General features: G+C 39.5%; 2 protein-coding genes across 2 annotated transcripts; both read right to left on the bottom strand.

Moving 5' to 3' along the window:
• Nucleotides 1-10845: 10845 nt before the first annotated feature.
• Nucleotides 10846-12574, bottom strand: LOC100285976 (uncharacterized). Its single transcript, NM_001158865.2, has 4 exons — nucleotides 12290-12574; nucleotides 11678-11836; nucleotides 11374-11589; nucleotides 10846-11244 (listed from the first exon to the last, which is right to left on the bottom strand). Exons 1-4 carry the CDS (start codon nucleotides 12506-12508, stop codon nucleotides 10903-10905), a joined length of 936 nt encoding a protein of 311 aa, NP_001152337.2. The 5' UTR covers nucleotides 12509-12574; the 3' UTR covers nucleotides 10846-10902.
• A 4426-nt stretch (nucleotides 12575-17000) lies between these two features.
• LOC111589749 (uncharacterized) lies at nucleotides 17001-25063 on the bottom strand. Its single transcript, XM_023300633.1, has 2 exons — nucleotides 24976-25063; nucleotides 17001-18249 (listed from the first exon to the last, which is right to left on the bottom strand). The coding sequence occupies exons 1-2, from the start codon at nucleotides 25028-25030 to the stop codon at nucleotides 17192-17194; spliced, it is 1113 nt and encodes a 370-aa protein (XP_023156401.1). The 5' UTR covers nucleotides 25031-25063; the 3' UTR covers nucleotides 17001-17191.
• Nucleotides 25064-25787: the final 724 nt, after the last annotated feature.

Genomic DNA, 25787 nt, shown 5'->3' with positions numbered 1-25787 from the left:
TGGACGAAGCCATCAGCTCAAAAAAGTGGAAGTGAGTTCACCGGAGGTGGGCGCCAATGTTGGGGACTTGTTCTCAAATGCTATGAATTAAGAATAAGGCAACATAAAATGTTAAATATCAATGCCCTTCGTCCGCCGAAACATTACCTCCACAAGGATTTAATGAACTTCGAACGAAGGTCACGAGCATAATATTACGAAGGTTTCACCTTCGTAATTAAACTTATAAAGATAATACAAAGTAAAGTGAAACATGAAACATTAAAGGTAAATATATTGAAAACAAATGACATCATTCACATATCTTATTATATGAATTTAAGATATTTGAACACAACGTTTAAGTACATTTATACCTTTGCCTTGACAAACAATAATTCCCGAGTGATGCGTTAGCAATTACAGGAATGTGTGAACAGTAAAGGAATATTGTTCACTATTTATAGGCACGGGACACAGCTCATGAGGAATTACAATTATGCCCCTCATAAAAGTTTACAACAATGACTCAGACCCTTACGGATTAAAAGGTCATTCTATCTTTAAGTCGGTTCGACCCTTTAGCTTCGGATATGCTGTAGTTCCGAAGCTTTGTAAACGGTGTCTTCGTCATCATGTTCAAGCAGCTTCAGCCGAAGCTATTTCTTTCCGCAAGACTTTCGGCGACGAAGCATGGGTACAAATTGACCAAAGTTCCTCTTCTATGTGATAATGAGAATGCAATCCGCATGGCAGATAATCCCGTTGAGCACAGCCGCACTAAACACATAGTCATTCAGTATCACTTTTTGAGGGATCACCAACAAAGGGGGGATATCGAGATTGCATATGTTAGCACCAAAGAACAATTAGCCGATATCTTTACCGAGCCACTAGATGAGAAAACTTTTACCAAACTTAGGCATAAGCTAAATATTCTTGATTCCAGGAATTTTGATTGATATTTTGCTCACATAGCTCATTTCTATACCTTTAATCATATCTCTTTCATGTGCTATGACTAATGTGTTCTTCAAGTGCATTTCATGCTAAGTCATAGATTGAAAGGGAAATGGAGTCTTTGGCGAAGAACAAGGCTTCCACTCCACTCCATCAAATTGCTCATCCTTCACCGTCGCTCCACACCACTCTCCAATTTGGTATAATCTTCACTCATATATTATTTGCCAAAGGGAGAGAAAGTAAAAGGGCTTATATTTCACTCACAAGTATCCGTTTTTGGCGATTCATGCCAAAGGGGGAGAAAGTATTAGCCCAAAGCAAAAGGACCGCACCACCACCAATTTCAAAAATGTAGTCTTTCAAATTTGTATTAAAAGAAGGCTTTTCAATTAGTATCTTATTTTTTATAGAATTTTCAAATTGGTATAACCCCTTTCAAAATTAATATCTAAAACCCTCTTGAACACTAAGAGGAGAACTTGATTGAGGGGGAGTTTTGTTTAGTCAAAGGAAAAGCATCTGAAACAGGGGGAGAAAATTTCAAATCTTGAAAATGCTTCTCAAAATCATATTCATTTACCTTTGACTATTTGCAAAAAGACTTTGAAAAGAATTTACAAGAGAATTTGCAAAAACAAGACAAGTGGTGCAAATGTGGTCCAAAATGTTAAATATGAAGAAAGCATCCATGCATATCTTATGAAATAAATATTGGTTTAATTCCAAGTAACCTTTGCACTTACATTATGCAAACTAGTTCAAATTCTGCACTTATTTATTTGCTTTGGTTTGTGTTGGCATCAATCACCAAAAAGGGGGAGATTGAAAGGGAAATAGGCTTACACCTTTTCCTAACTGATTTTGGTGGTTGAATTGCCCAACACAAATAATTGGACTAACTAGTTTGCTCTAGATTATGAGTTCTACAGGTGCCAAAGGTTCAACAAAAACCAATAAAAAGTCCAAGAAAGGGTTCAAATAAAAAGAGCAAAAGACAACCCAAAGGCAGCCCTGGTCTGGCGCACCGGACTGTCCGGTGCACCAGTGAACTCCACTCCAAACTTGCCACCTTCGGGAATTCGGGGAGGCCGCTCCGCTATAATTCACCGGACTGTCCGGTGTAGCACCGGACTGTCCGGTGTGCCAAGAGGAGCAACGGTCGTCCGCGCCAACGGTCGTCTGCAAAGGAACAGTGAAACGCTACAGTGCGCACCTGCGCACGCAGAAGTCAGAGCAGGCGCCAGAAGGCGCACCGGACAGTGAACAGGAGTGTCTGGTGCACCACCGGACTGTCCGGTGGCCCCGGTGTCAGAAGCTCCAACGGTCGGAACCCAACGGCCTGGTGACGTGGCTAGCGCACCGGACTGTCCGGTGCGCCATACGACAGAAGCCTTCACCAACGGTCATTTTGGTGGTTGGGGCTATAAATACCCCCAACCACCACACTTCAATGCATCCAAGTTTTCAGTCATCAAACCTTATACAAGAGCTCTAGACTTCATTCCAAGACACAAACAAAGAGATCAAATCCTCTCCCAAGTCCGGAATCACTCCAAACAAATTAGTGACTGGAGAGAGAGACTTTTGTGTTCTTTTGAGCTCTTGCGCTTGGATCGCTTTTCTTATTCCTCCATTCTTGTTTCTAACTCACTTGTAATCAAAACAAGAGACACCAATTGTGTGGTGGTCCTTGTGGGGACTTAGTGTCCCGTTTGATTAAGAAGAGAAGCTCACTCGGTCTAAGTGACCGTTTGAGAGAGGGAAAGGGTTGAAAGAGACCCGGTCTTTGTGACCACCTCAACGGGGAGTAGGTTTGCAAGAACCGAATCTCGGTAAAACAAATAACCGTGTCATCCACTCTTATTTGCTTGTGATTTGTTTTCGCCCTCTCTTTCGGACTCGTTTATATTTCTAACGCTAACCCCGACTTGTAGTTGTGCTTAAACTTTATAAATTTCAGATTTGCCTATTCACCCCCCTCTAGGCGACTTTCAGAATTCCATATCAACAAACTTAAACATGACTTCCTCTATTCTTGTATTGTTGACATAACCGAAGGTAATAGGCAAGACCAACTTTCCTAGTGCCATCACCTGCTGCCCTCCGAAGTCGCAGAGAGGAAAAGCTGAATCTTGGATCTTGTCTTTGGGGTCTTGCATTTGCTTCAAAGCCTTGGTAAATATGATGTCTGTAGCGCTGCTTGTGTCGAACAGGACATTTTGTACTACAAAGCCTTTGATAACACAAAAGATAACCATGGCATATCTATGTGGATAATCTTTGAGACGAAGATCATCCTAAGAGAAGGTAATAGTAATATGGGACCGCTTGGTCCTAGTGTAGGGTCCTTGGACGCCTACATGTTGTAGCCTTCTTTGGGCCTCTTTGTTTTGCTGGGTTCGAAGCTCGAGCCCCCAATGATGGGGAGCATAAGTTTCTCAATAGATGGTGATGAAGCTTGATGGCTTGCCATGCTCTTCGTCGTGGTGTAGCTTGTTGTGGTCATGAGATCACCCCATGATGGGCGTCAATGTTGGTACTTGATTTCAATCCCTAGAAGGTATAAAAAATCAAAACAACACAAGTTAACTATTTGAACCTTCATCCTTTATCTTAACACTTTTTTGAAGTATTGGCATAAAGGACGAAGGTCTTCAAGAGGAGAAGTAAATAAAACAACATAAAATAAAACAACAATGTAGAGTGTAGTATGAGGCCCATCTTGTGTGCCTTAGCATTTTTATTCTATCTTCCATTAAATCAAATGAGTTTACAAATATACCTTCGGTTCCTTAACACAAGGTGGCACGAAGGTTCTTCGAAGGCTAAGTAACTCGAAGCTATGACCCTCTAAAAAGGTACCTTATACATGACACTATTCATCTATTTATAGGGAAGACAAAACCGCCTTCATACAAAATTACAATCATGCCCCTCAAGGTTTTACACACATTATTTACAAATGACATCATAGCAACATTGTATTTTCTCCTTCCTTTGCTACGTAGGTCTTGGCCGAAGTTTGTGGCTTTTAGTTTTATCCTTTCTGACAATGTGTGCTGAGCGAAGCTTTTCCCTTACACTGCTTCGGCTATTGTCGATAGCTCTTCGGATGAGGCTTAGCTTTGTCTGATATTAGATGTATATCTGATATTCGTTTGTTCACTTTGAAACAAAGGTTACTTTAGACCTTTGACAAAGGTAGGCCCCCAATAGTCGGTATTAGAGATCCTTTGCCCAATTCATGTTTTCATTACTTCTATTTTAGTTGTCATATCATTTGGAGGAGTAATGTTAAAGGCCAATGAATTTTCTATTTTTGGCGTTTTGTGCCAAAAGGGGAGAAATTATACATCCAAACCAAATAGACCGCACGACCACTTGAGTTTTTAAGTTTTCATGTGTTTTAAACTTATCAATTGGTATAAAACCCTCACTGCCCTAGACTCATATGGGAGCTGTTAACACTGGATCTAGCGGAAACAAATATTCTAGGATTTAACAATGTTATGCTTTTAGTAGTAGACGATGTTCTGGTCAACAATGAGACGTTTATGGTGATTTTATCAGTCTTGAGTATTGCTAATTTAGCCTTTAAAAATGTTTAAGGTATAGGGTTGTTTATGTGCATGCATTTATATGGATGAGTGTGCATGCATTGTACTATATTATTCGAAAAAATAGGCCTCGAACCAACATTGGATGCCAATCCAAGATGCTCCACCTTAATTGAAGAAATGTCGTATGTGTTCATGAGAAGCCACCACATTAGCATCTTTAGTGTTGTGAGAGTTTTCAACCCTTTATTATGGATCAACATGCAAGCGCTAAGGCATGGATTAGCAGCAAGGTGCCCTTCTCGCCTTAGATCGGAAACTAAGGCATCCGCCTTGGCCAGTAAGGCGTTGCCTGAGTGCCTTGAAGCTTGCTAAGGCGTCGCTTTGAGTAACCCTTGAAGTGCTATAGGGATGGATCTTAAAGGACTGAAACCCGGCCTAAGCATGCAAGTGTGTTTTGAAATGGTTTGTGTAGTTTGCAAGATCTAGAGTGGCGGCAATGTTGTTCTCTTAGCAGCGTTGGTGTTGGTTTCTTGGTGGCAGCGGTTGTCCCTCCCCTCCATGAGCTCTCCAGGAAGGAAGCGCATGAGACCTCTCGAGTCCCCCTTGAGCCTTGACCAAACCCTCCATGGTGTTCAGGCCAGAGGCTACGCTGACGAGGTCCCCCCTCCCCCCTACGGCGATCCCCTCCCCTACCGACGAGCCCCTCCCCTCCATGGCAACCCCTCCCCTACAGGTGAGCTCCCGCTCCCTCGGTGCACTCTCTTCCTCTCAACTCTGTTTTCTTTTCTTTGCTTTCTCTACTCTCTCCCCTCTCTGATGTTTCTTTTAGTTTACTCGATTTAAGTTTACTCAGACACTTAGTTTTAATTAAAAGTGAACTCAGTGTTCTCTCCCCTCTTTGATCTACCTCTATGAAATTGTAAATTATATTGTAGATTTGTGATGGAAAGTGCTAGCTCTAATCCTATGGTTGATCCTATGGTTGTGGATGTGTATGCAAATACATATGACCCTATGTTTGATCCAAAGCGGAGAGCAAAGTCTAATGATCCCAAATGGAACTATGGCTATTAGACAGAGATTGGGAATTGAGATAAGGTGACATGCAACATTTGTAAGACCATGACAACGAGAGTAATCAAAAGGTTGAAAGAACATCTTGTCGGTGGTTTTGCGAACACAATAATGTGTTCTAAGACTACAACTGCGATTAGAAAAAAAACAAAATCATATTTGGACAAGAACAAGAGATCTAGGCCTATTTTACTTAATGATCATGATCATGATGGTAAGGGGCAGCAGGGGCAACAAGGGCAGCAGGATTACACCATATTTATGATGATCATGATGATATTGGAAAGATTTCAAGAAACCAATTGCTCAAGCTAAATGAGTCAACACTTCTATTTATAGGCATGGAAGGATCCTTAGTGCAATGAGGGAGCAAACAGGTGGGATGGACCTAGTTAGACTTGCAGCCACTAGGTTTGCCACTTGCTTCCTTACTTTGAAGAGCGTACATAAGCATCGACATGCGTTGAAAGGTCTATTTTTGAGTGAAGCATGGACCTTAAACAAATTGGCAAAAACATAGGCTAGGAAGGAGTTTATGACATTGTTCTAGCCAGGTTGTTTTGGAGCATAGTTGAATATTGCCTTAGAGATTTGACATCACTTCTTATTGTCCTTAGGGCGATCGATGGTGATGAGAGACCTGCCATGGCAGAGGTTGCATCACTAATGGATAAGGCAAGAGAGAAGATAAAGCTTAGCTTTGCATCATCACAAAACAATAAAGCTTTGCTAAAAAAATCTTGGGTATTGTTGAGCGTCGATGGGTGTTACAAATGGACCGTCCATTGTATGGTGTTGCATTGTATTTGAATCCGAGAAAATTCTTTGCCATACACAAGAAAGGAGATGATGGATATGTTGTAGAGCTAAGTTGTTGTTTTAATGATGTGGTTGCAAGAATGGAATGGGATGAAGTTATTCGGTCTAAGACTCATGAATTTGCAACAAATTATGAGGACCAATGCGACCTTATCTTCTCAAACAAATTGGCACTTGCAAACATTGAAACCAAAAGCCCTCATAAGGCTATGTGTTTTTGTTAATTTCAACATGCTATATGTTCCAATCTTCCTAATATGTATGTGCCATGTCATTGTAGTTGATTGGTGGCATTAGTATGGTGGTCAGGCCTACGAACTACAAAGATTTGCAAAGTGTGTGGTTAGTCTATGTGCTTCATCATCCAGTTGTGAGCGGAGTTGGAGTACCTTTGAATTTGTGAGTATAACTTGACTTGCATTCATATTCATGTCTGGTATGGCTAGTCATTTACTATGCTTGCTCATTTTTTAGATGCACACAAAAAATAGGAACTGATTGCTACACAAAAGGCTAAATGACTTCATCTTTATATCGTACAACCGGAAGGTGCAAAGTAGGTTCAAAAGAGGAGGGAGATAACTGGCACAAGTTATGGTCCACTAGTGCTTAAGGATTTTGATTGGGACAATGAGTAGGTAGACCGATCGATTGTACACGTGGTAGGAACGATAATGAGCATAACTTGACATGGGACCTAGTGGATGATGCCATTGGAGCATCTGAGTCTCTTCGAGGTCACAACTTTCAAGACAAGCTCGTATGTACTCAAACACGTACAAAAGGCGTAGTACAATGAGAGCACAAGAAGGTGAACAAGGTGAGGATGATGGAATGGTTCAAGCATGAAGAGGTGGATCCACAAGATGACATTAATGTGAGTGATAGTGATGAGGCGAACAAGGCGGAGGATGTTGAAGAGAATCCTCCTACATTCCATGATGAGTTTGATGATGACTATTAAGATTGAGACTTGAGAGATGAGAGTGTTATCTACTCTACTACTATCTATTAATTAAGTTGGACTTTATATGAACTAGTACATGGCACACGCCCTGCGCGTATGTGAAACTAAACTCTGGACGCACTATGTAAAACCGAGCACTGAGTTCAAGATTTATATATTGTATATGTGTTCATACAAAACGTATTTAAATTGTAGTGTTATACTGTTATGGTATGTTTTACCTAGTTTTTGCTCCTAAAATAATTAAGATGGCCATAGCGAGTCTATTCTGGCCAGGGTGTTGGTAGGTTGCCAGCACACAAATCTTCAAAACTTGCTATTGTGCCATGCAATAAGCTAATAAATGATTATATATCTACTTTCTTAAAGACAATGAGTGTTTTTGCAATAGAATACGGGTCCTTCAAGTGTAGAAATCAATTTCATACTGAGAATATTCTGAAATTTGGCGAAGGCATTTTTTGTTTTTTTACAAATTGAAAATAGAACAGTGATTTAGAAAAGCCAATTTCATGCCACAATTCAGACCGATTAGTTGTCTATATGTGGATCAGTTGAGGTACGAAAAAACAAATTGTTGACTTAAGCATGGTCTAAGATTCAATAGAAATATGAGAAGGTATTGCGAATGTAATGTATGAATAAATATGATATCAAAAAATTTAAAATATGTAATGCAGACTTAAAATAAGTATTGTAGCTCACAATTTGTAATGTACATGTTTAGACAGAGCTAAAAATAGAAAAAAAATATAATTATAGGAAAATATAATCCTAATTAGGGAAAAAGTGTACATGTTTAGACAAAGCTGAAAACAAAAAATATAAATATAGGAAAATTTAATCCTAATTAAAAAGATAGTGCAGAAATACTGTCTCGATATTGGTACTTATTTCCAAAAGATTTTTTCTCAAGCAAAACACAACTTATTTGATTTGTAAAAACGAATATTGTTATAGGAATATTAGCACTTCATGTAAAAGGAGAATGTAATCAAAATGTATGACAATGAATTCATGAAGGTGACAAATAAGAATAGTGGACTACTAATATAAATGTATTTATGTTAACAATGTATTAGGTGGAAGTAAGAATTTTGTATTCTGTAAGAATATATTTTTTCCAAAGCAAAACTCAACTGGATTGTAAAAATGACTATTGCAGTAGGACTATTAGCAGTTCATGTAAAAGAGTATGCAATCATAAATTCTGTGGAAAATGAAACATTATTTGTAAACTTACCTAAGGAAGAAGTGGACAATACAATCAGAAGCCTATATATGATTAAGCATAGCTCAGCTCCTCGTAAATTGTTGGTATATTCAATATATATGAGCGTCCATATAATCAAATTATTGACGTAATGACAAATATGAAAATACATATTTGATCATACAATTTACTTGTATGAGAATGTGTTGATGATTTTTCCGTACTGTGGAAAGCAGCCCACTTCAAAGACGTTCCTGCAACAACAGAAATCAATAACAATATTGATGAAGTGTTTGAGCAAGCTGCAAAATTCACAATCAGTTGGACTTTCAATCGAGCAACATGTGCGCATGTTCGCAACACTCAACCTTTCTTCCCATACCCGTTAATGGAGGTCCTCATGTAGTCGGTCACACATCACTATGGCATATTAGAGCAACGTGAGGCAAGGATGGGGACGTGGACGAAAGTATTGCAGAAGAATGGATGAGGAGGTGTGGGGAGGACGATCCGAGAACCAAACGAAGTTAGAACTGACGATCACAGCATCTTTAGGATGGACACAAGAGGTGAAGGTGTCAGTGCGAATTGGAGAAATGCAATGCAGATAGAGCTCCAAATTCAGCAAGGCACCTAGAACTCTTCGCACGCGTGTTGGTAGCTATACAGCGTTGCCAGAGAGGATGGAAAGTAAAAGAAGGAAGAAATCACAGGCGAGGCAAAGTGAAGCATGGACCCTATGTTGCCGGGGAGAAGGATGTCGTCGTCGATCGGTCGGTGGTTTGGGAACCCTAGGCCGTCGTCCGCAAAATCACCGATGGTGAAAGCTAGGTGAAGAACCCCCTTCCAGAAGTAGCGAGAGCAGTCTAGCAGAGTCAATCAGAGCAGTAGGAAATTCACAGTCGTGTGATGCATATCTAACGACTGGCATTAAGAAAAACGACGTGGCATAACGGGTGAACAGTTTTCTGCCCAGCTTTAGAGGATGGAAACTAAAAGAAGGAAGAAATCACAGGCGAGGCGAAGTAAAGCACGGACCCTATGTTGCCGGGGAGAAGGATGTTGTCGTCGATCGGTCGGTGGTTTGGGAACCCTAGGTCGTCGTCCGCAAAATCACCGATGGTGAAAGCTAGGTGAAGAACCCCCTTCCAGAAAGAAGTAGTGATAGCAGTCTAGCAGAGTCAATCAGAGCAGTAGGAAATTCAGTCGTGTGATGCATATCTGACGGTTGGCATTAAGAAAAACGACGTGGCATAACGGGTGAACGGTTTTCTGCTCAGCTTTAATATATAGAAAATGATGTTGGTTTATGTTGAATTTTTACTCCTATTTACCACGACAATACTATTCTACCTATATATTTGAGACTATATTTCTATATATTATATTTTTATTGTCTATTTTTATATATTACTAAGACGTCGTCTCATCTAACGCCTTAATGCTTAAAAGGTAAAAAGAGTGTCAGTCACCTTACATCGCTTTGCCGCCTTAACAACTATAGTCTATTCTTCCTGTAATAAAGATCCAATTTACTCAATCCATGTGGTTTAATTTTCTACCAAATCCTTCCTGACCTATGTGGATTGGCCTAAGTGTTACATCTATACTACTCTATTAATAACCTAATGTGGGCACTTGGTGCTACCATGGCTTCACCCTCCACACCGACACTCTAGACCCGCCTCACACGCCCCGATTGGTTCTGCCACCCCATGCCCAGCACCCGACCCCACTCGCACCATAGTGCTTAGAAATAAAAAATAATTATATAAGAAAATAATGCAGAGCGAGAACTCAAACCCACACCCCCCTACTACAGAAATTTAGGGCTAACCACCATACCACATGTACCTTATTATTTAGAAATAAACAATAATTATATTTGAATAAATATCTCAATACCTATTTATATGATATATAAAAACTGTAGTAAAGCACAGACAACTGGCTAGTGTATGTTTAATTGCTTACACTCATGCATTTATTTATTCTATATAGTTTTACTTGGTAAACGATCGTAGGGTTAAGAGTAGTAGTTAGGTTAACCTCGTGGATACATGATATACTGCAATGCGAGTAAGGCCATCGACCTAAGCCGGGGAGAGTGAAGGTGAGAGCGAGCATATAACCGCTATGATAATCAAAGTAAGGCCTGTTCGGTTATTTCTATCTCATATGGATTGGATGGTTTGGGAAAAAAATTATGAAAGATTTTGACTTGTTTGGTATTTAAATCCACTCAACCTCGCCCAATCCACATGGATTGAGAGCAAAACGAACAAGCCGTATAGTAAAAGCATTTGCATTCAAATTATACAAAATGATCATGATATCAAAGCCGTATACAATAATACTGCATTGTACAGAGAATGAATGGTGAAAGAAGCAGCTAAAGTTCCAGTTCGACAGTAAGCCAGCCCTGTAATACATCCAACAACGAACAGTTGAATGGAACTTTTACCGGACAGGTGTGCCACAGTGAACGCGAGCGAACTGATCACGACAGCGTCTCGCCATTTCATTGAAGATGACAAAGCCGTCAAAAGGAACCCACGGTAGATGGTTTCTTCTGATAGTGGAGCAATAACACAGTAGAGAAAGAAACACACTAGAGCAGAGGCTGGACTGCCAGAAAGGATCTCCTTTAATACCGGGTCATATGCATCCTGCAAGGGCCCAAAGTGAGCCAACAAACTTTAGACCCCTCCGACCAAAAAAAAAAAGCTATTGTAGTGTAGTAGAGCAACCTTAATGCGCAGCATGAGAGGAATCAATATGCTCGATGGAAAACTTACCTCAGACCCTACCAATTTGTCAGCTAAGATGGATGTGGTCAATACCAGGGTTATCAAAACTACAAAGCCTAATACAGTCTCTTTGACCCAATTCCGTTCTGTAAAAACCTTCCCACAAAAGAAAGGTTGGATAGCTTGCCCTGGCTTTGCAGAATACTGGAGTAGCACTAAGGTCAAAACAAGCTCTGCTAACTGAAGCATGAGTGTAGAAATTACCTGCATTTACCGGGTACGCCATTCCAACTCAGGATACATTAAAATTAGTGAATCAAACTTGTTAGTTAACAGAAAGGTGGACACCTACCGTTGTCATCGAGTCAAGTGACGAGCGCTGCATTACTTTGGCAATCACACCAAGCCCTCCAAAGCTCAGGGGGATATGCAAGATGAAGAAATAACCTGCATATATTCTCCATATATCATCCACCTCCCATGGAACGACTGGAGAAAGAACGGAAAGCTCCTGTTTGCCAACACAAAATAACATGTTAATTCTCATCAGCATGTAGTGTTGACTACTAAGAGGATCAACGGTGTAACTATACTAATTGTACCTTAACATCATTTCCATTGAGAATTTTATGTGCACAGCAAAACAGTGTGGTTTTACTCAAGGAAAAAAAAGGCAATGGTCAAATAAACTCGAAGACATTCCTAAACCAGCATGTATAATGCAACAAGGCATAACCAGAAACATAATGTTTTCAAGCCCCTAGGAGATTAGCTGGACACTTTAAATCGGCCTGTCATAATAACAAACAAATAGCAACTGACATGTATGAGCTAAGCTAGCTAATGTAGCGTTACAGTCCACACTGCATCGCAAATCTTGAAAGCAGCAGCGCCAATTGAAACGGAGGCTTATTTGTAAAACTGAAATAGGAAGTGGCGTCTCGTCAGCCACGAAAGGAATTACATCGAACAGGCTGCGGGCGCTGCGTTTCCCACCATCGCCGGGAGAAGGAGAGGGAGAGCAGGAGCAGCTGAGAGCGGAGAAGGAAGAGCGTAGCTGTAGCCCGTTGAGGGTTTGGAGTTTGGCGGCGTGCAATCGAGGAGGGGCTCCTCCTCGGTCTCCGGTTCTGGCGGGGACGAGGAAAAGCGGATGGTAAGCAGCGGATGACGCATGTAGGAGCATTCCGCCACGAGGTACGGAGATAGAAAATCAGGATCACGGAGGCTCGGACGTCAGTCGCCGAGCGCCAGGTCTATTTCACCTTGCTACAGTTTCTATACACATATGGTTAGACATTGTTTATATAAGATATTTATTTAAGTATATTATTTTTTAAAAAATTGTTAGTACATATATTTATATTTATCCTTTTGCATTTTCTCCCTTTCAAAATAAAATTTGCTTTACCTTTATAATTGATTCATACCATATATTTATTTTATATGTGTTTAGATTTATTATCATCTATTTAAACATAAACATAAAAATTAAAAGTTGATGCAGCGACATTTAGGTTCTTGCTGAACAGCTACGGTTTGAATCTGGCTCAACACTCTGTTACGCATAACAAAACTTTTAAGTGCTCGTTTGGGACTAAGGGTAGTGGAGGGCATTGAGAGAACTAAAATCGTTTACTATTCAAAATTAAATGGTGCTCTCTATGTACTAATTTATATTTCATTTGACTTTTTTTTGCGTTAAGTTTGGCCGGTTTGTCTTATTCAAATTTTTTACGAAAAAATAAAAATTCAGAGCCATACTTAAAGTATATTATAGAATAGATGATATCATACTAAAAATTAATAATAATTATGATTTTTTGAATAAGATAAATCGGTCAAATTTGAGGTAAAAGGTCAAACGAATTGGAGGGAGTAAGAGATTTTGGTCCCTTTAATCCTTTTTATTACACTTGCTCACAAAAAAGTTCTAAGGACGTGATTGGTTTGTTTGGTTTTTGACTTTTGCCCTCTAAAAGCCAAAATCTAAATCAAAGAGTTGGATCCAGAAAACAGTTTTCTCTAAAAACCGACTTTCTCGCAGTGCAAAACTGAAAGTATCCCTGAACCTGCTTTTGGTGGCTTTTCGGATAGAACTGTGAAAACATATATCGAAGAACTTTTAATGACTTTTAGTGGATCCATCAAACGGTTTTTAGGTTTTTAACAAATCACAGCCCACAACAGCTTTTTACACAGCTCACAGCCTACAACAGCTTTTTTCACAGACACAACCTAAGCAAACAGACCCTTAATGCAACTATACCTTGCATTGGGTGTCCAGCTAACACATTGAAAGCATATAATACGGGAAGAATCTCTTGTGTGTAGAGTGTGTTTGTCAGATGATCAACCGCGATGCCAGCTTTTCAAGCCAAACTTTGCTGCCATGAACAGGTGGAAACTCATCAATTCACATGCATGATGTATCCACGGGACGTATATTGTGCATCAAATAAACAGTCCTGTCATATCTTCCATTACACCACTACTACAACCAGACATGCATGCATGGAAGGGCACGTACCTTTTCAGTTCAGGGCAAGCGCTTCCAGAAAAGGCTTTTTCTTGTACCACTTACGAGAAATTTCTAAGCTTTTTGGTATGATTCTCCCATCGACACATGCAAGGGAATATTTAATCAGCACACTTGGGTTAGTTTGAGCTGCTTGTTTCATGGCTTTAATTTAAGCTGTGGATCCGAAACTGAATAGATCCGCGGATAAGAATATTTGTTCGTCTATAAAAAAAATATTAGTACGAATATAGGCGGAAACTTCTCTAGATTCAGTCTCTCCTCTATTGGTAAAGAGATCATACTCCGGTTGCCTAAAAAAGAATTTAATTTAGCGGCTTTTTCTAAAACGCATGAATGCAAATAAAAAACATCCTCTGGATAAGCTTCGCTGCTGCTGGGAGGTCTTCTTAATAGAAGGAACATTTGGCTCTAAGCTTGTGCCTGTTTAGAGATATCATCATAAATTATTAAGGTATGTCGTTCGCGGTTCATAAAATACTCAGCCTGGGCTGCTCCCGTATAAGGAGCGATATATTGTACTGTAGCGATTGAATCCGCCATTTAGCTACTACGATAGTGTATTCCATGGTACCCTCTTCGTGAAAAGTAGTTACTACTTGAGCCACGGAGGATGCTCTTTGACCAATAGCTACATAAACACATATTACATCTTGCCCTTTGTGATTGAGAATTGTATATGTGGCTGCTACTGTTTTGCCAGTGTGCCTGTCCCTAATAATTAACTCTCGCTGACCGCCACACTATGGGGATCATCGAATCGATAGCAATAAGCCCTTTTTGAAGGGGTTCATATACGTAACGCCTAGAAATTATACCCGGAGCAGGAGATTCAATTAAGCGAGATTCTGAAGCGACAATTTCGCCTCTCCCATCAATAGGTTTAGCGAGAGCATTTATAACACGACCCAAGTAAGCTTCGCTCACGGGTATCTGAGCAATTCTTCCTGTTGCTTTTACAAAACTTTCCTCTTGTATCATCAACACATCGCCCATTAATACAAACCCAACATTTTTAGATTCCAAATTGAGAGCAATACCTCTCGCCCCATCTGCAAACTCGACTAAGAGCCTGTTTGTTTACCCCCCAGATTATATAATCTGGATTAAATAATCCTAAGAGGCAAACAAACAGTCCAGCTTATTTGTCCAGATTATATAATCTAACCCTTTGGATTATGATAATCCATAAGCAAGTGAGGAGGTGCTTATTTCAGATTATTTTTTCCCACTTCCCCGCTACCCTTTCAAGTTTCCTAGAAATTACCTACCATTGCTATTATAATCCACCGAATCGTTTTTGCGCCTAGTACTAGTCAATTTGGGGATGAAGAAGGTGACATGAATACCTTCCGTGATAATATTGCTAATGCAATATTTGCCAATGTCAATTGAATTTTTTTTTCATATATGAGTTTCAACCTAGTACAAATATAGAGGGCATTCTTGTCTTCCTCATACAAAAGAATCCTATTAACAACTCAAATAATCTGGGTAAACAAACAGGACTACTCAGATTATATAATCCAGATTATATAATCCAGATTATATAATCCTCCAAAAATAATCCAGATTATATAATCCATGGGGTAAACAAACAGGCCCTAATTCACCTAACATTATTTCACCAAGACCTATAATACGAGCAATCCCATCCCCCACTTGCACCACGCTACCTATATTCTCAATCCCTTCTTTCCTATTACATTGTTCAATACATTGGCGGAGAATTTTATTAATTTTGTCGACTCGAAGGAATGCCATCGGTGTGCTAGGACTATCTTGTCTATAGAAGGTCGTTACAACTTTTCGTATGTTAGCTTATGGAGTACCGGTTGATGCTTTGGATAAGTACATTTGTATTGGTGAGAGTAGCACTCTAGAAGCTTTGAGAAAGTTTATAGTAGCTGTTGTTGAGGTTTTTGGTCCGGAAGGTTGCCTACAATTGGAGCAAGTAGAGGATTTCCTTGTATGCTTGGTCCATAGATTGTATGCACTAGAGCTACAAAAAAATGTCCTACTGCATGGCACGAGCTTTACAGGGGGCATGAAAAGGAGCCCACAATTATACTCGAAGCAGTTGCATCTAAAAATTTATGGATATGGCAATGCGTTCTTTAGCATGCCTCTTCATAAATAACACGACAATAGATTTTACTAAGGATTAATCATGCAATATAACAATATGATTTATAATGTTGGCTCTGTTCGTGCAAAACGAAGACAGGAGGATAAACTTGATTAATTGAACAAGCATCTCACATGTGTATGCCTCCTAACCGTCGAATTGATTAGCATTGGGCACATCCTCTAGCATTCGTTTGACCAAGCTTGTGGGAGGAACCACCTGATGTCGCATCAATACAACACCAAATTCATGCGGCTCTTCCTTCGGGCGACCTGCATCTTCTTCCACCCTTGCGGGCGTAAATTGAGAAATAGGAAGACTCTATGTTTGACGAGGACACGACGATCTATACATGGATGAACGAGGTTGAGGAAAAAATTTGGAGGCACGAAGTATACGTGGCAGCGACGGCGTAAGCCGGGAGGGCGTGTGCAAGGGAGAGGGCGGTAGATGGTGAGTCGAGGGGCTCGACAAAGATGCCTAGCGAAAGGGAGACGATAGCGAACGAAATGCATAAGTGAGGTTGAAGGCGAGACTGTTGGAAGGAGTTTTGACTAGGCTTTTCTTTTTTCTATTTACCTAGATTATTGGAGTTGCTCTAGCGCTGCCAAAAAGTACAGGCTGCTTTTAGTTTTAAATATTTTTTAATAAAATAAAATGCTTTTTAAAGTACGCCACAGTTCTTATAAAATCTGTGACCACACATAATCAGTTTCAATCCTGGGAAACTGCACCGTCATCCAGTAGAATAATGAGATGTTTAAATGCACTAGAGATAATAGTTAGTGGTTAAAATTAGCTAGACACATTCAAACACATTAGTTAATAGTTCAGCTATTAGCTATTTTTAGTAAATTAACTACTAGTTAGCTAACTATTTATTAGCTAGCTAATTATACTAGTTTATTTTTAGCTAACTAAATATTAACTCTAGTGCATTCAAACACTCCCTAAGATCCCTAAGATAACAGGAGCAGAAAGAAACATGACTGTTTTTGATTTAGAAAGGGCCATCATAAATTGTTGTTCAACCCAAATAGGAAACAGAGAGTTAACGCAATTATCACAAAAAGACTTTCTTGAGGCACTGGTCACTAGGACTGCCAGTTGTGCTTTACTGACAAACGATTACACTGATCCGCAGATACAAAATCGTCACCTCATATCAGGTTCCGTCGATCGAGCGGATGCCATCTGTTCTTTCAGTCCTTCTTCTCCTTCCTGCCCTGAGCAGACTTTGACGTCCCAACAGCTGTGCTCTTCTGACGGCACACCATTTTGCCAATGATCTCGTCAGCCTGCGGAACGTATGCTGCCAGTGGCGTTTCGTCCTTGAGAAGCTTAACGGCAAACTCGATGCACGGGTCTGGCGCGGAGACGGTAGGCAGTAGCGATGCCAGAGCAGATTGCGCCGTCGAAGTATCAAACTTCTCGGCTCCATCGTTTAGATCTAAGCCTGGAATTATCTTAGGGTCAAGCTTGGTGTGATTCTCTTTGGCTTCGTAGAGACTGATGACATCAGTCGTCGCCATAAGACCATCGGCAACTGCGTCTTCACTCTCTTTGAAATCAGTCCAAATGTTAGTCATGATTGTGCCATCTGCTGGGACTGGGACACCACTCTGATTAGAAGCAAATTCATCTGCATCTATACCACATGGCTCCTTTGGTTCCAATGATGTGTCAGATTTTGGCACACTGAGATGTTCAACGGCATCTGTATCTGCTGGACTATCCTGGGCCTTGACTAAATTAGCAGGAGTAGACTGGTGACTTGCATCACTTTCACCTCCAACACACTTCTTTTCCTTAGCTCCCCTATTATGCACGCACAACGACCTGGTGCCCCTACGAGTTCTTTTCATCTTCTTTGAGCCAATAGCCTGATCATTTCGACCTGCCTTCGCCATGTTTCTGACGTTAAACCCAAGCAGTTGTGCAGAACTCTGTCTCCTGCGCCGGGCTGAACGCTTTCCGCGCTTCATAGACTGCACAATCATGGTCATGTCTAGTTCTGCTCCAGCTTCATGCTGGCTCACTGCATGACCTTCTGTAGTTTCCTTATCCCACTCTTGTTGTTTCTTCTTGTCTAATTCCTCGCTCAAGTTACCACTGCCTGCAGTTTCTTGCCTTGCACGCTGTGAGGAGCACCTGGTAGGAGCTGCGTTAACCAATTTGTTTGATGATTCCACAGGCCTGCCACCAGATATTTTCGTGGCTGCTGTTAGTTTTGCCTCAGGTTCAGTGTCTTTCTTTGCTCCTGTCAAAAGAGGTAAACCAACTCCTAATCAGTCACACGAATGAAATTATGTTCAGAAAATGGTATACATGCAAATCGCAAATCTCAAAATATAATTCGTTATAGCAATTTAAATTTAGGGCATTCACCTCGTATCTAATAACAATAGCAATTTTATAAAGAACCCCTTACACCCGCCTCTCGTGGTGGTGAGAGATTTTATAAGAGTGGTACTGCGGTTAGATGTGGGATGAACGTCCCAGTTTTAAAATATGCACGCGACGTACCCTTTATACATAGGATATGCTCCCTTCTAGAATTTTGCTGGTGTCTGCGGAAAAGATCTTATACAAGTTACAATCGTGCTCAGGACGCGCAAAGTTTTATATGAATTTAGTCAAATCTAAAGAAGTTAGCTCAATCCAAACCCAAAATTGCATAGGACGAATATTAATACACACCAGAGGCTCTAATTCTCAAGCGATGTGCTAGAAAAAAAAGTTTTAGATGTCATAAGGCTATAAATATCCGAGCACTCGTTTGGTAAACTAATCATTGGTGACAATAATAAGCATTAGATGTATTCATCTTACCTAGAAGATCACTCACATTTGCCATTACTAAAGATATGAAGTAACATCTAAATCTACATTTAAATTACTCACGTATACCATAATAAAAATAATATAAAGTAACCCTTAAGTCTGCAACTAAATTATCCACATACAACATTATAAAAGTTAAACCAAAGTAATTGCACTAAATCTGCATTACTTATCTTCAACACTATGAAAATAATAAAACTTATCACCTACATATGCATCTAGATTACCCATATTTACTAGGAACAATTGGATCTATACCATTAAAAGATCCAAACTTTAGATATATACCATGGACCCCACATGTCATTGACTCATGTGGACCCACATGTAAGTGAGATAATAATGGTATGGATCCAAAGTGGTGATCTTTTAATGGTATGGATCCAAATTTCCCTATTTACTATTATATACTACCTATGCCAGGATGCAAACAAGGTTGATTTATCCCTTGTAGTTTAGGTTGATAATGAGTGATTGTTAACGGGTAGCATCTCAGGTCGAGTCGTGATCTGACCGAGGCGTGAGATAATATATGTGTAACCATATCGGTTGGTTTGTGGTGTGCAGGTGTGGAACATAGAGACGATGGTCGACGACTGAGGTGAAGGTCATGTGGGCTCGTGCTGATGGACCAGGAGCGATGAAGGACAGGTGCTGGACCTTGGCTGACGGACCGGACCAACCGGCTCACCAGCCATGGTGGCTGAGACCTGAGACACACTCCGCGAGGACGTGGCGGAGCGTGGCGTGTTGCCGGCGCGGTCAAGGACTGACCGAACACGTGTCCATGACGTGAGGGACGCGCACGCGGTGCGATACTCGTGGCGGTTTGGTGATTGATACTCGAAAAACCACCCAACGTTATGGACGACGGGTTTTAGACCGGGTTTGGCCTCAAAACCCGACGAAGGCAGTTCCGGCGGGAACTGGAGGTGACACGTGGCGTGATCAAGGAGGATGCGTTAAGGCGAAGCAACTCTATGTGAAAAGCGTGGCCATCAGATGAAAACTCCGGGATTTGGTCCATTTCACCCCGATGGAGTGGATAGTCTCTATGTAAATAGGGATATACTAGAAAATAGAAATAACCTTTTATAAATAGGGGTAGGGATTGTTAGTTCAACATCTCTTTGGCTTAGTTTACTTTGGCTCTTGTTTTAGAACTCCTAGTTTTCCTCTCTATGTTTTCACTAGTTTAGTCGAGAGATCTGTGGTGATTTGTTCTATCGACTATGTCTTTTAATCTGCAACGATTAACCTTAGGAAGGTTCGTCGGTTCGGCCCACAGGTTTTAGTTGGCTTCAACCTCAATTTGTCCCCTTACTGAATTTTTTGAAGTCTTGTGTTCTTCAGTTCTTCCCTTCCCTTCTCTTGTTGATTGGAAAAGAACCATCGAGTTCTTGCGTTCTGTTGTTGGGATTTGTTGGTGGTTGAGATATATTTATAGGATCACTTTTTACGCTCTGTTGGTGTAGTTTGTGGTTGTGATCTTGGCTAATCTCGTTTTAAGTTCATTCTACAAAACTCCAACAAAACCCTAATTTTGTTCGTATTTTTAGATCTGCGGCTGATTCACAAGTACTATCGAGCCCAATTTTGTGGAGATTTTCTAAAAATATTTGTCTAGGTGTGTGTAAAATTTCATTTCATTTGGAGTTTGTTTGGTTCAGTTTCGCATCCGAGAACAGAATTTCGTGCCGCTGAAATCGGCATTTGTTCGTGACACGGTTTTGGACCGATTCGGAGTTTTCGGTGTCCGATTTGCGATGCGTTTGTTTTGTTGGTCTTGTGTGTGTATTAGGAACATTTTGAAATCATGATCACTAGTTTGCTGGTATGATTTTTGTTTGAGCGTTTTCTTTATCTCAATTGAAGTGGTGTTCAATTTCAGTTTTTAGCAGCAAATATTGATTGGCTCCATTCAGCACCCTCTGGTCGCTTCATCAGTTCTTCACAGGATGATAATCACATTTCATATGCGAGAAATATTAAATTACACAAATTTAGATCACCAATTAATTAAACTATTTAAAAATTTAGAATAAATTTTTTATCAATTGATTTGTATTCAAAATTCTTCTTAGAGGCAATTGATTGCTTAGTAAATGTTATTATACAAAAGGAGAGTTATCCATCAAAATTTGTATTTGACTTTTCCATTTCAAGATAGAGGGAGTTAAACATAATCTACATTTCAATTACCTAGATGTTTCATTATTAAAATAAACTTCTAAATACCAACATATATTACTACAAAAAATAACTAACCCAAAAATAGATTTTATAAATACCCAATTCTACCAATATTAATATATATATTCACTCTATAAAAAAAGAATGCAATTCTTTCTAAAATCAGACAATTTTAAGTTCGACTAGATGTATATAAAATGTTTCTAATATTTATAATAGTCAATAGGTACCAATAGATTAACCATGCAATATATGTTTACAGAATACATATTTCTATAAACTTAGTCAAACTTTAGGAAGTTTGACTCAATTTTGAACCTATAATTGCAAATTTTTAGGTTGGATGTAATAAAATAGTAGCTCAACTCAAATTACATATATATATATATATATATATATATATATATATATATATATATATGTTATGAGATACCACACGGACCAAGTATACAAGCACGATGAGCGATAAATATGTATTTATATAGTTTAGCATTTATAAAAATTGTTTCCTTAACAAATGACATAACAATAACACTAGCGATTCATTTTAGATTTCATTATAATACTCTATAATAAGAGTATATTATATAATTTAGCATTTTATATAAATTTATATATTTGACTAAGAAGATGACATATTTACCTTTAGTCCAATTCTAACTTTAAGCATTCTATTTCTACAAAATATACAACTGCTATTCAGAGTAACTACGATGACGGTTGAGGACATCTCTTTGTTTTATTAAGATACAAAAGAATAGAAGGATACAAGACTACAATAAGAATTAGATATTCAATTAAACAATACGATTAAAAAACTGGGAGAACTAACAAGATCAAAATATAAAATTATTAAAAATCTAAATTCATGATGTCATGACATCTAAGCTATAACTAGAGCTAATATAGCTTAAGCTAAGGTTTCAAGTGGACACATCAAAGTGCAACACATTGGAACATTATGAATATGTATAGGAACGTACATATTAATCGGTAAATCTGGTACGACATGAAACAGATTGTGAAACAAATAGCGAAGTATATACCTGCTATGTTAACAATAACAAGTGAATAGACATTAAGGTCCGGTTTGGTTCGCATATTTGTAACCTGATGGGTAAACGTTAGATCATTTTTGTTTGGGACCAACCATAATGTAACACCTTAAATTTTGGCGTATAAAATTTCTTCTCTAATACCTACCAAATTCAGGTGTTACCTCTTGTCTCTCTCTCTAAACTTCTTCTCTCTTCCTTTTGATTAGAGTTATGTCAATTAGGTGAGGAATTAACTATTTATTTATTATAGCAAAACCAATGTGAGTCATGAAATGTTGCATCATGTTGAGCAAAATTATTCTTTTGTTTGATGCACATGTTTGAAATTGTTTGAATTTGAATTTGATTTGAATTTGATTTGAAATCTATAGAGAAAATAAAAAGAAAAGTGTTTAGAAATTCCTTGGAAAAAGAAAAACGAATTTCGGCCCATTAAGCCCAGTCCAGGCCAGCCAGGCCGCGCGCACCCGCTTCGCCTGACAGGTGGGTCCTACCTGTCAGCGACAACCCACATCCGCGCTCTCTCCCTCTCTCTGCCTGGTGGGGCCGGATTGTCGACGCCGGTTCCTTCGCGCACGCGCCCACTCCCTCTCTCTGTCCGGTGGGCTCGCTCTGTCAGCGCTGACCGTCCGTTCGCGTACGCACCCTCGCTAGCTCACGGACCCCACCTGTCAGCCACCTCCCCTTCCCTAACCTCCAATCCGCGCACCCCGTCGTGGACACGCCCACGTCGCGCATTTCTCGGCCACTCCCCCCACGCGTCCGACCTATTTTGGAGCCCGCACTCACTCAACCCACTCCCCGCGCCTGACTTCAATTAAATCCGATCTGATCCCAGCCGTCCGATGGAGATCTGGCCTCTCTGATCCGCCCCCTCTCCCACGCCCTGCAGCTGAGACCGGCCAGTCAGTCCGCCTCGTTCCTAGGTCGCTGACTCCCCTGGCTCACCGGTCAGCCCGCGCTCGCGTCCGCGGGCGCTCGCTCTCTCGGATCTAATCCTGGTAGTTGATCTGTGATTGCACGATCGAGATCAGCCGAAACCCGTTCACGTGGAAAACTTGTTAAACCCCCCAACTTTCTAAGAATCAATCTACCATCCTTAGGTTTCACGCGCAGGCCCTGTACTTTTGCAAGAAGGCCCCTGATCTTTTAGGTTATCACAGAATTAACCTAGTCTTGTATTTTGAATTTCAAAACTTGTTTATTTCATATCATTTGCATATGAACTCCAAATTGAGCGATTAAAATTGCAAAATGTTCATAATATTATTCTCTACCTATTTAAATTATAACCTTTTGTTGTTTGCATGTACTAATTTTATGCCTAGACTATAGGTTAGTGTAAGTGATGGTTTATTTATTAATAAGAAAGATAAAAGGAAAACCATGATGGTAATTAGATGTTTAACTTTGTGAGGTTAATAATATGTAATATAAGAACTTATCCCTGGTATAATTCTTTTGTCTGGTTACGATAAATGAAATTAGGTTATACTTAGAGAACCACAAACCTCTAGGTGTATTAGTCCACCCTAGATCTTAGACTAGACTTCGCTTTTGAGTTTGTTACTTTCTTTTGAATTCGTGTTCACTTGATAGTACATGTTTGGTGTATTATTTCTTTATCATTATCTAAATGTGTTGAATGCATGATCGCTTTACGTAGACAATGAGCAACCCGTGGTTCCTGAGTGTGTTGCCAAAGATCTTCCTGAGCAACAACCTGGTGAAGGCAAGTGTCCTCTGACCTATTATGTCATACTTACTTTATAATTCATTGTCCCGCATTACTTAATTGAAAACCTAAGGATTGACTAGTCTATATTTACCTTGTCCTTGATTACCTTTTGGGATATTTGCTGAGTACATTGATGTGTACTCACCCTTGCTTTAAAAACCACCCCACCCCAAGTTGTCCCTATTGCAATCAGTGCTTAGGAGGAGATGCAGGCAACATGGTGGACTTTGAGGAGTTACAGGACTACGATGAGTTCTAGTTGTGTTAGTGGCAAACCCCTAGTCAGCTGCCTGTGAAGGCCATATCTCTATGTTTCGTATTCTACACTTTGATCACGTTAATGACTATGTTATGTTAATGACTCTGTGGATGTATTGGACATCTTGATGTAATAAAATACCCTTTTCCACTATTTACTTGAGCAATGTGTGATGATGTCCATCTATGTAATCGCTGTGTACGTGAGTTTCTGATCCTGACACGTACATGGTTCGCATTCGGTTTACCTTCCAAAACTGGGTGTGACACATAATCAGATATCATACTAAAAACTAATACTGGTCTATTCAAACTTGTTACCGTGGGTACTCGAGTGTGAATCATTACTGTTTTCATTTACGTTTGAACCAAACAACACCTAAAGTTAGTTGTACATACTTATGCCTTATAAGGTTCTAATCATAAAGAAGCATAAGCTGACGGAACAGTATACATAATATAGAACTATGGAAAACTCTAATAAGACTATGGGAATGTTTGGATCTTATGTCAAATAGTTTGCCATTTAATTTTAGCACTTTAACTTCTAAACAGGTTGACTAACAATTCAGCTAATTGTTAGCCGGAGGGCTGACAAACTGTTTGCCTATTAGCCATTTGACTTTGCTAATAAATACTAATAGATTGTATAAAGAGAAAAATATATCTATTAGTCAAGTCTCTAAACATAATTAACCTAGCCAATTTTTCCTAGCTAATTATTAGCCTGTTAATTACTAGTCACTAACAAACAATAAGCCAGGAGGATCCAAACATGCCCTATATCTATTAATGTACCAGAATAGAATGTTACACTCTACTCAAATAAGAACAGAAGGTATATGAGAAGGCTTAGCCACGTAGATATGTGTTCTTGCAGCAGAAAGTTACTAACCTCCACAACTGAATTTTTCCATGAAATTCCTTCCCCAACCTCTTCGAATCTTCATCCCTCTTTGTTTTTATCAGTTATTAAACCTTCACTGCAATAGTAAAACAAAATAATAAAATAGAATAAAAATAAAGAAACTAAGTGAGGAAACAACACAATAAACTTCTATTCCAACCACAAAGTATATGTCATGGTTTTTTCAAAATATACTTTAATTGGCGTAGTTACATTTGCAGGTCTTTTTATATAAATAAAAACATGTCATTTCTTTGTCACCAAAGCGAGTAGTAATATGACAAAACCTATATATGAAACATGCATACAGTACTGCTTTACAAGGTCAAACAAGCCGCACACGGTAGCAAAGAGAGAGAGCCAATATTTATTGAAACATTAATTGTAGTTTAACTCAATAGCTGACTTAAAAACAAACCAAAGTAAAAAACGATATATATATATAACTCAATAGCAGATAGGTTTTTCCGTGGATAGATACTTTAAAGGGTTCATGAACACATATGTAGCTATCCCGAACCACCCACCCAATCCATCGAACCACTGCTACGCGCTAGTTCATCTAAGGGCTTATTTGGGAGGAAGTGGAATAAAGATAATTAAAGGGGATATAATCCTTTGCTATTTAATTTTTAATAACAATGGGGATTATAGCCCCCTCAATTCTTTTTATTACACTTGCTCCCAAACAAGCCCTAAATAATTTCCCTCGCGTCATCACTTGTGTGTCCTGCTTGGCCTCACCCCACATGCCATTAATTTCTCCGCACACCTATCGTTGGAGCCACTATTACCCGCCT

This window comes from Zea mays, chromosome 7, assembly GCF_902167145.1.
Source record: "Zea mays cultivar B73 chromosome 7, Zm-B73-REFERENCE-NAM-5.0, whole genome shotgun sequence".
Taxonomy (NCBI): Eukaryota; Viridiplantae; Streptophyta; class Magnoliopsida; order Poales; family Poaceae; genus Zea; species Zea mays.
The sequence above is the reverse complement of the archived record's forward strand: the minus strand, read 5'-3'. Positions and strand labels throughout refer to the sequence as shown.

Coding starts and splice junctions, on each gene's coding strand:
- LOC100285976 (NM_001158865.2), bottom strand. CDS start 12,508: ATGCTCCTACATGCGTCATCCGCTGCTTACCATCCGCTTTTCCTCGTC. Junction 11,837..12,289: donor GCGCCCGCAGCCTGTTCGAT/GTAATTCCTTTC, acceptor GTTGGCAAACAG/GAGCTTTCCGTTCTTTCTCC. Junction 11,245..11,373: donor ACAAATTGGTAGGGTCTGAG/GTAAGTTTTCCA, acceptor GGGCCCTTGCAG/GATGCATATGACCCGGTATT.
- LOC111589749 (XM_023300633.1), bottom strand. CDS start 25,030: ATGAAGATTCGAAGAGGTTGGGGAAGGAATTTCATGGAAAAATTCAGT. Junction 18,250..24,975: donor GGAAAAATTCAGTTGTGGAG/GTTAGTAACTTT, acceptor CTCTTTTGACAG/GAGCAAAGAAAGACACTGAA.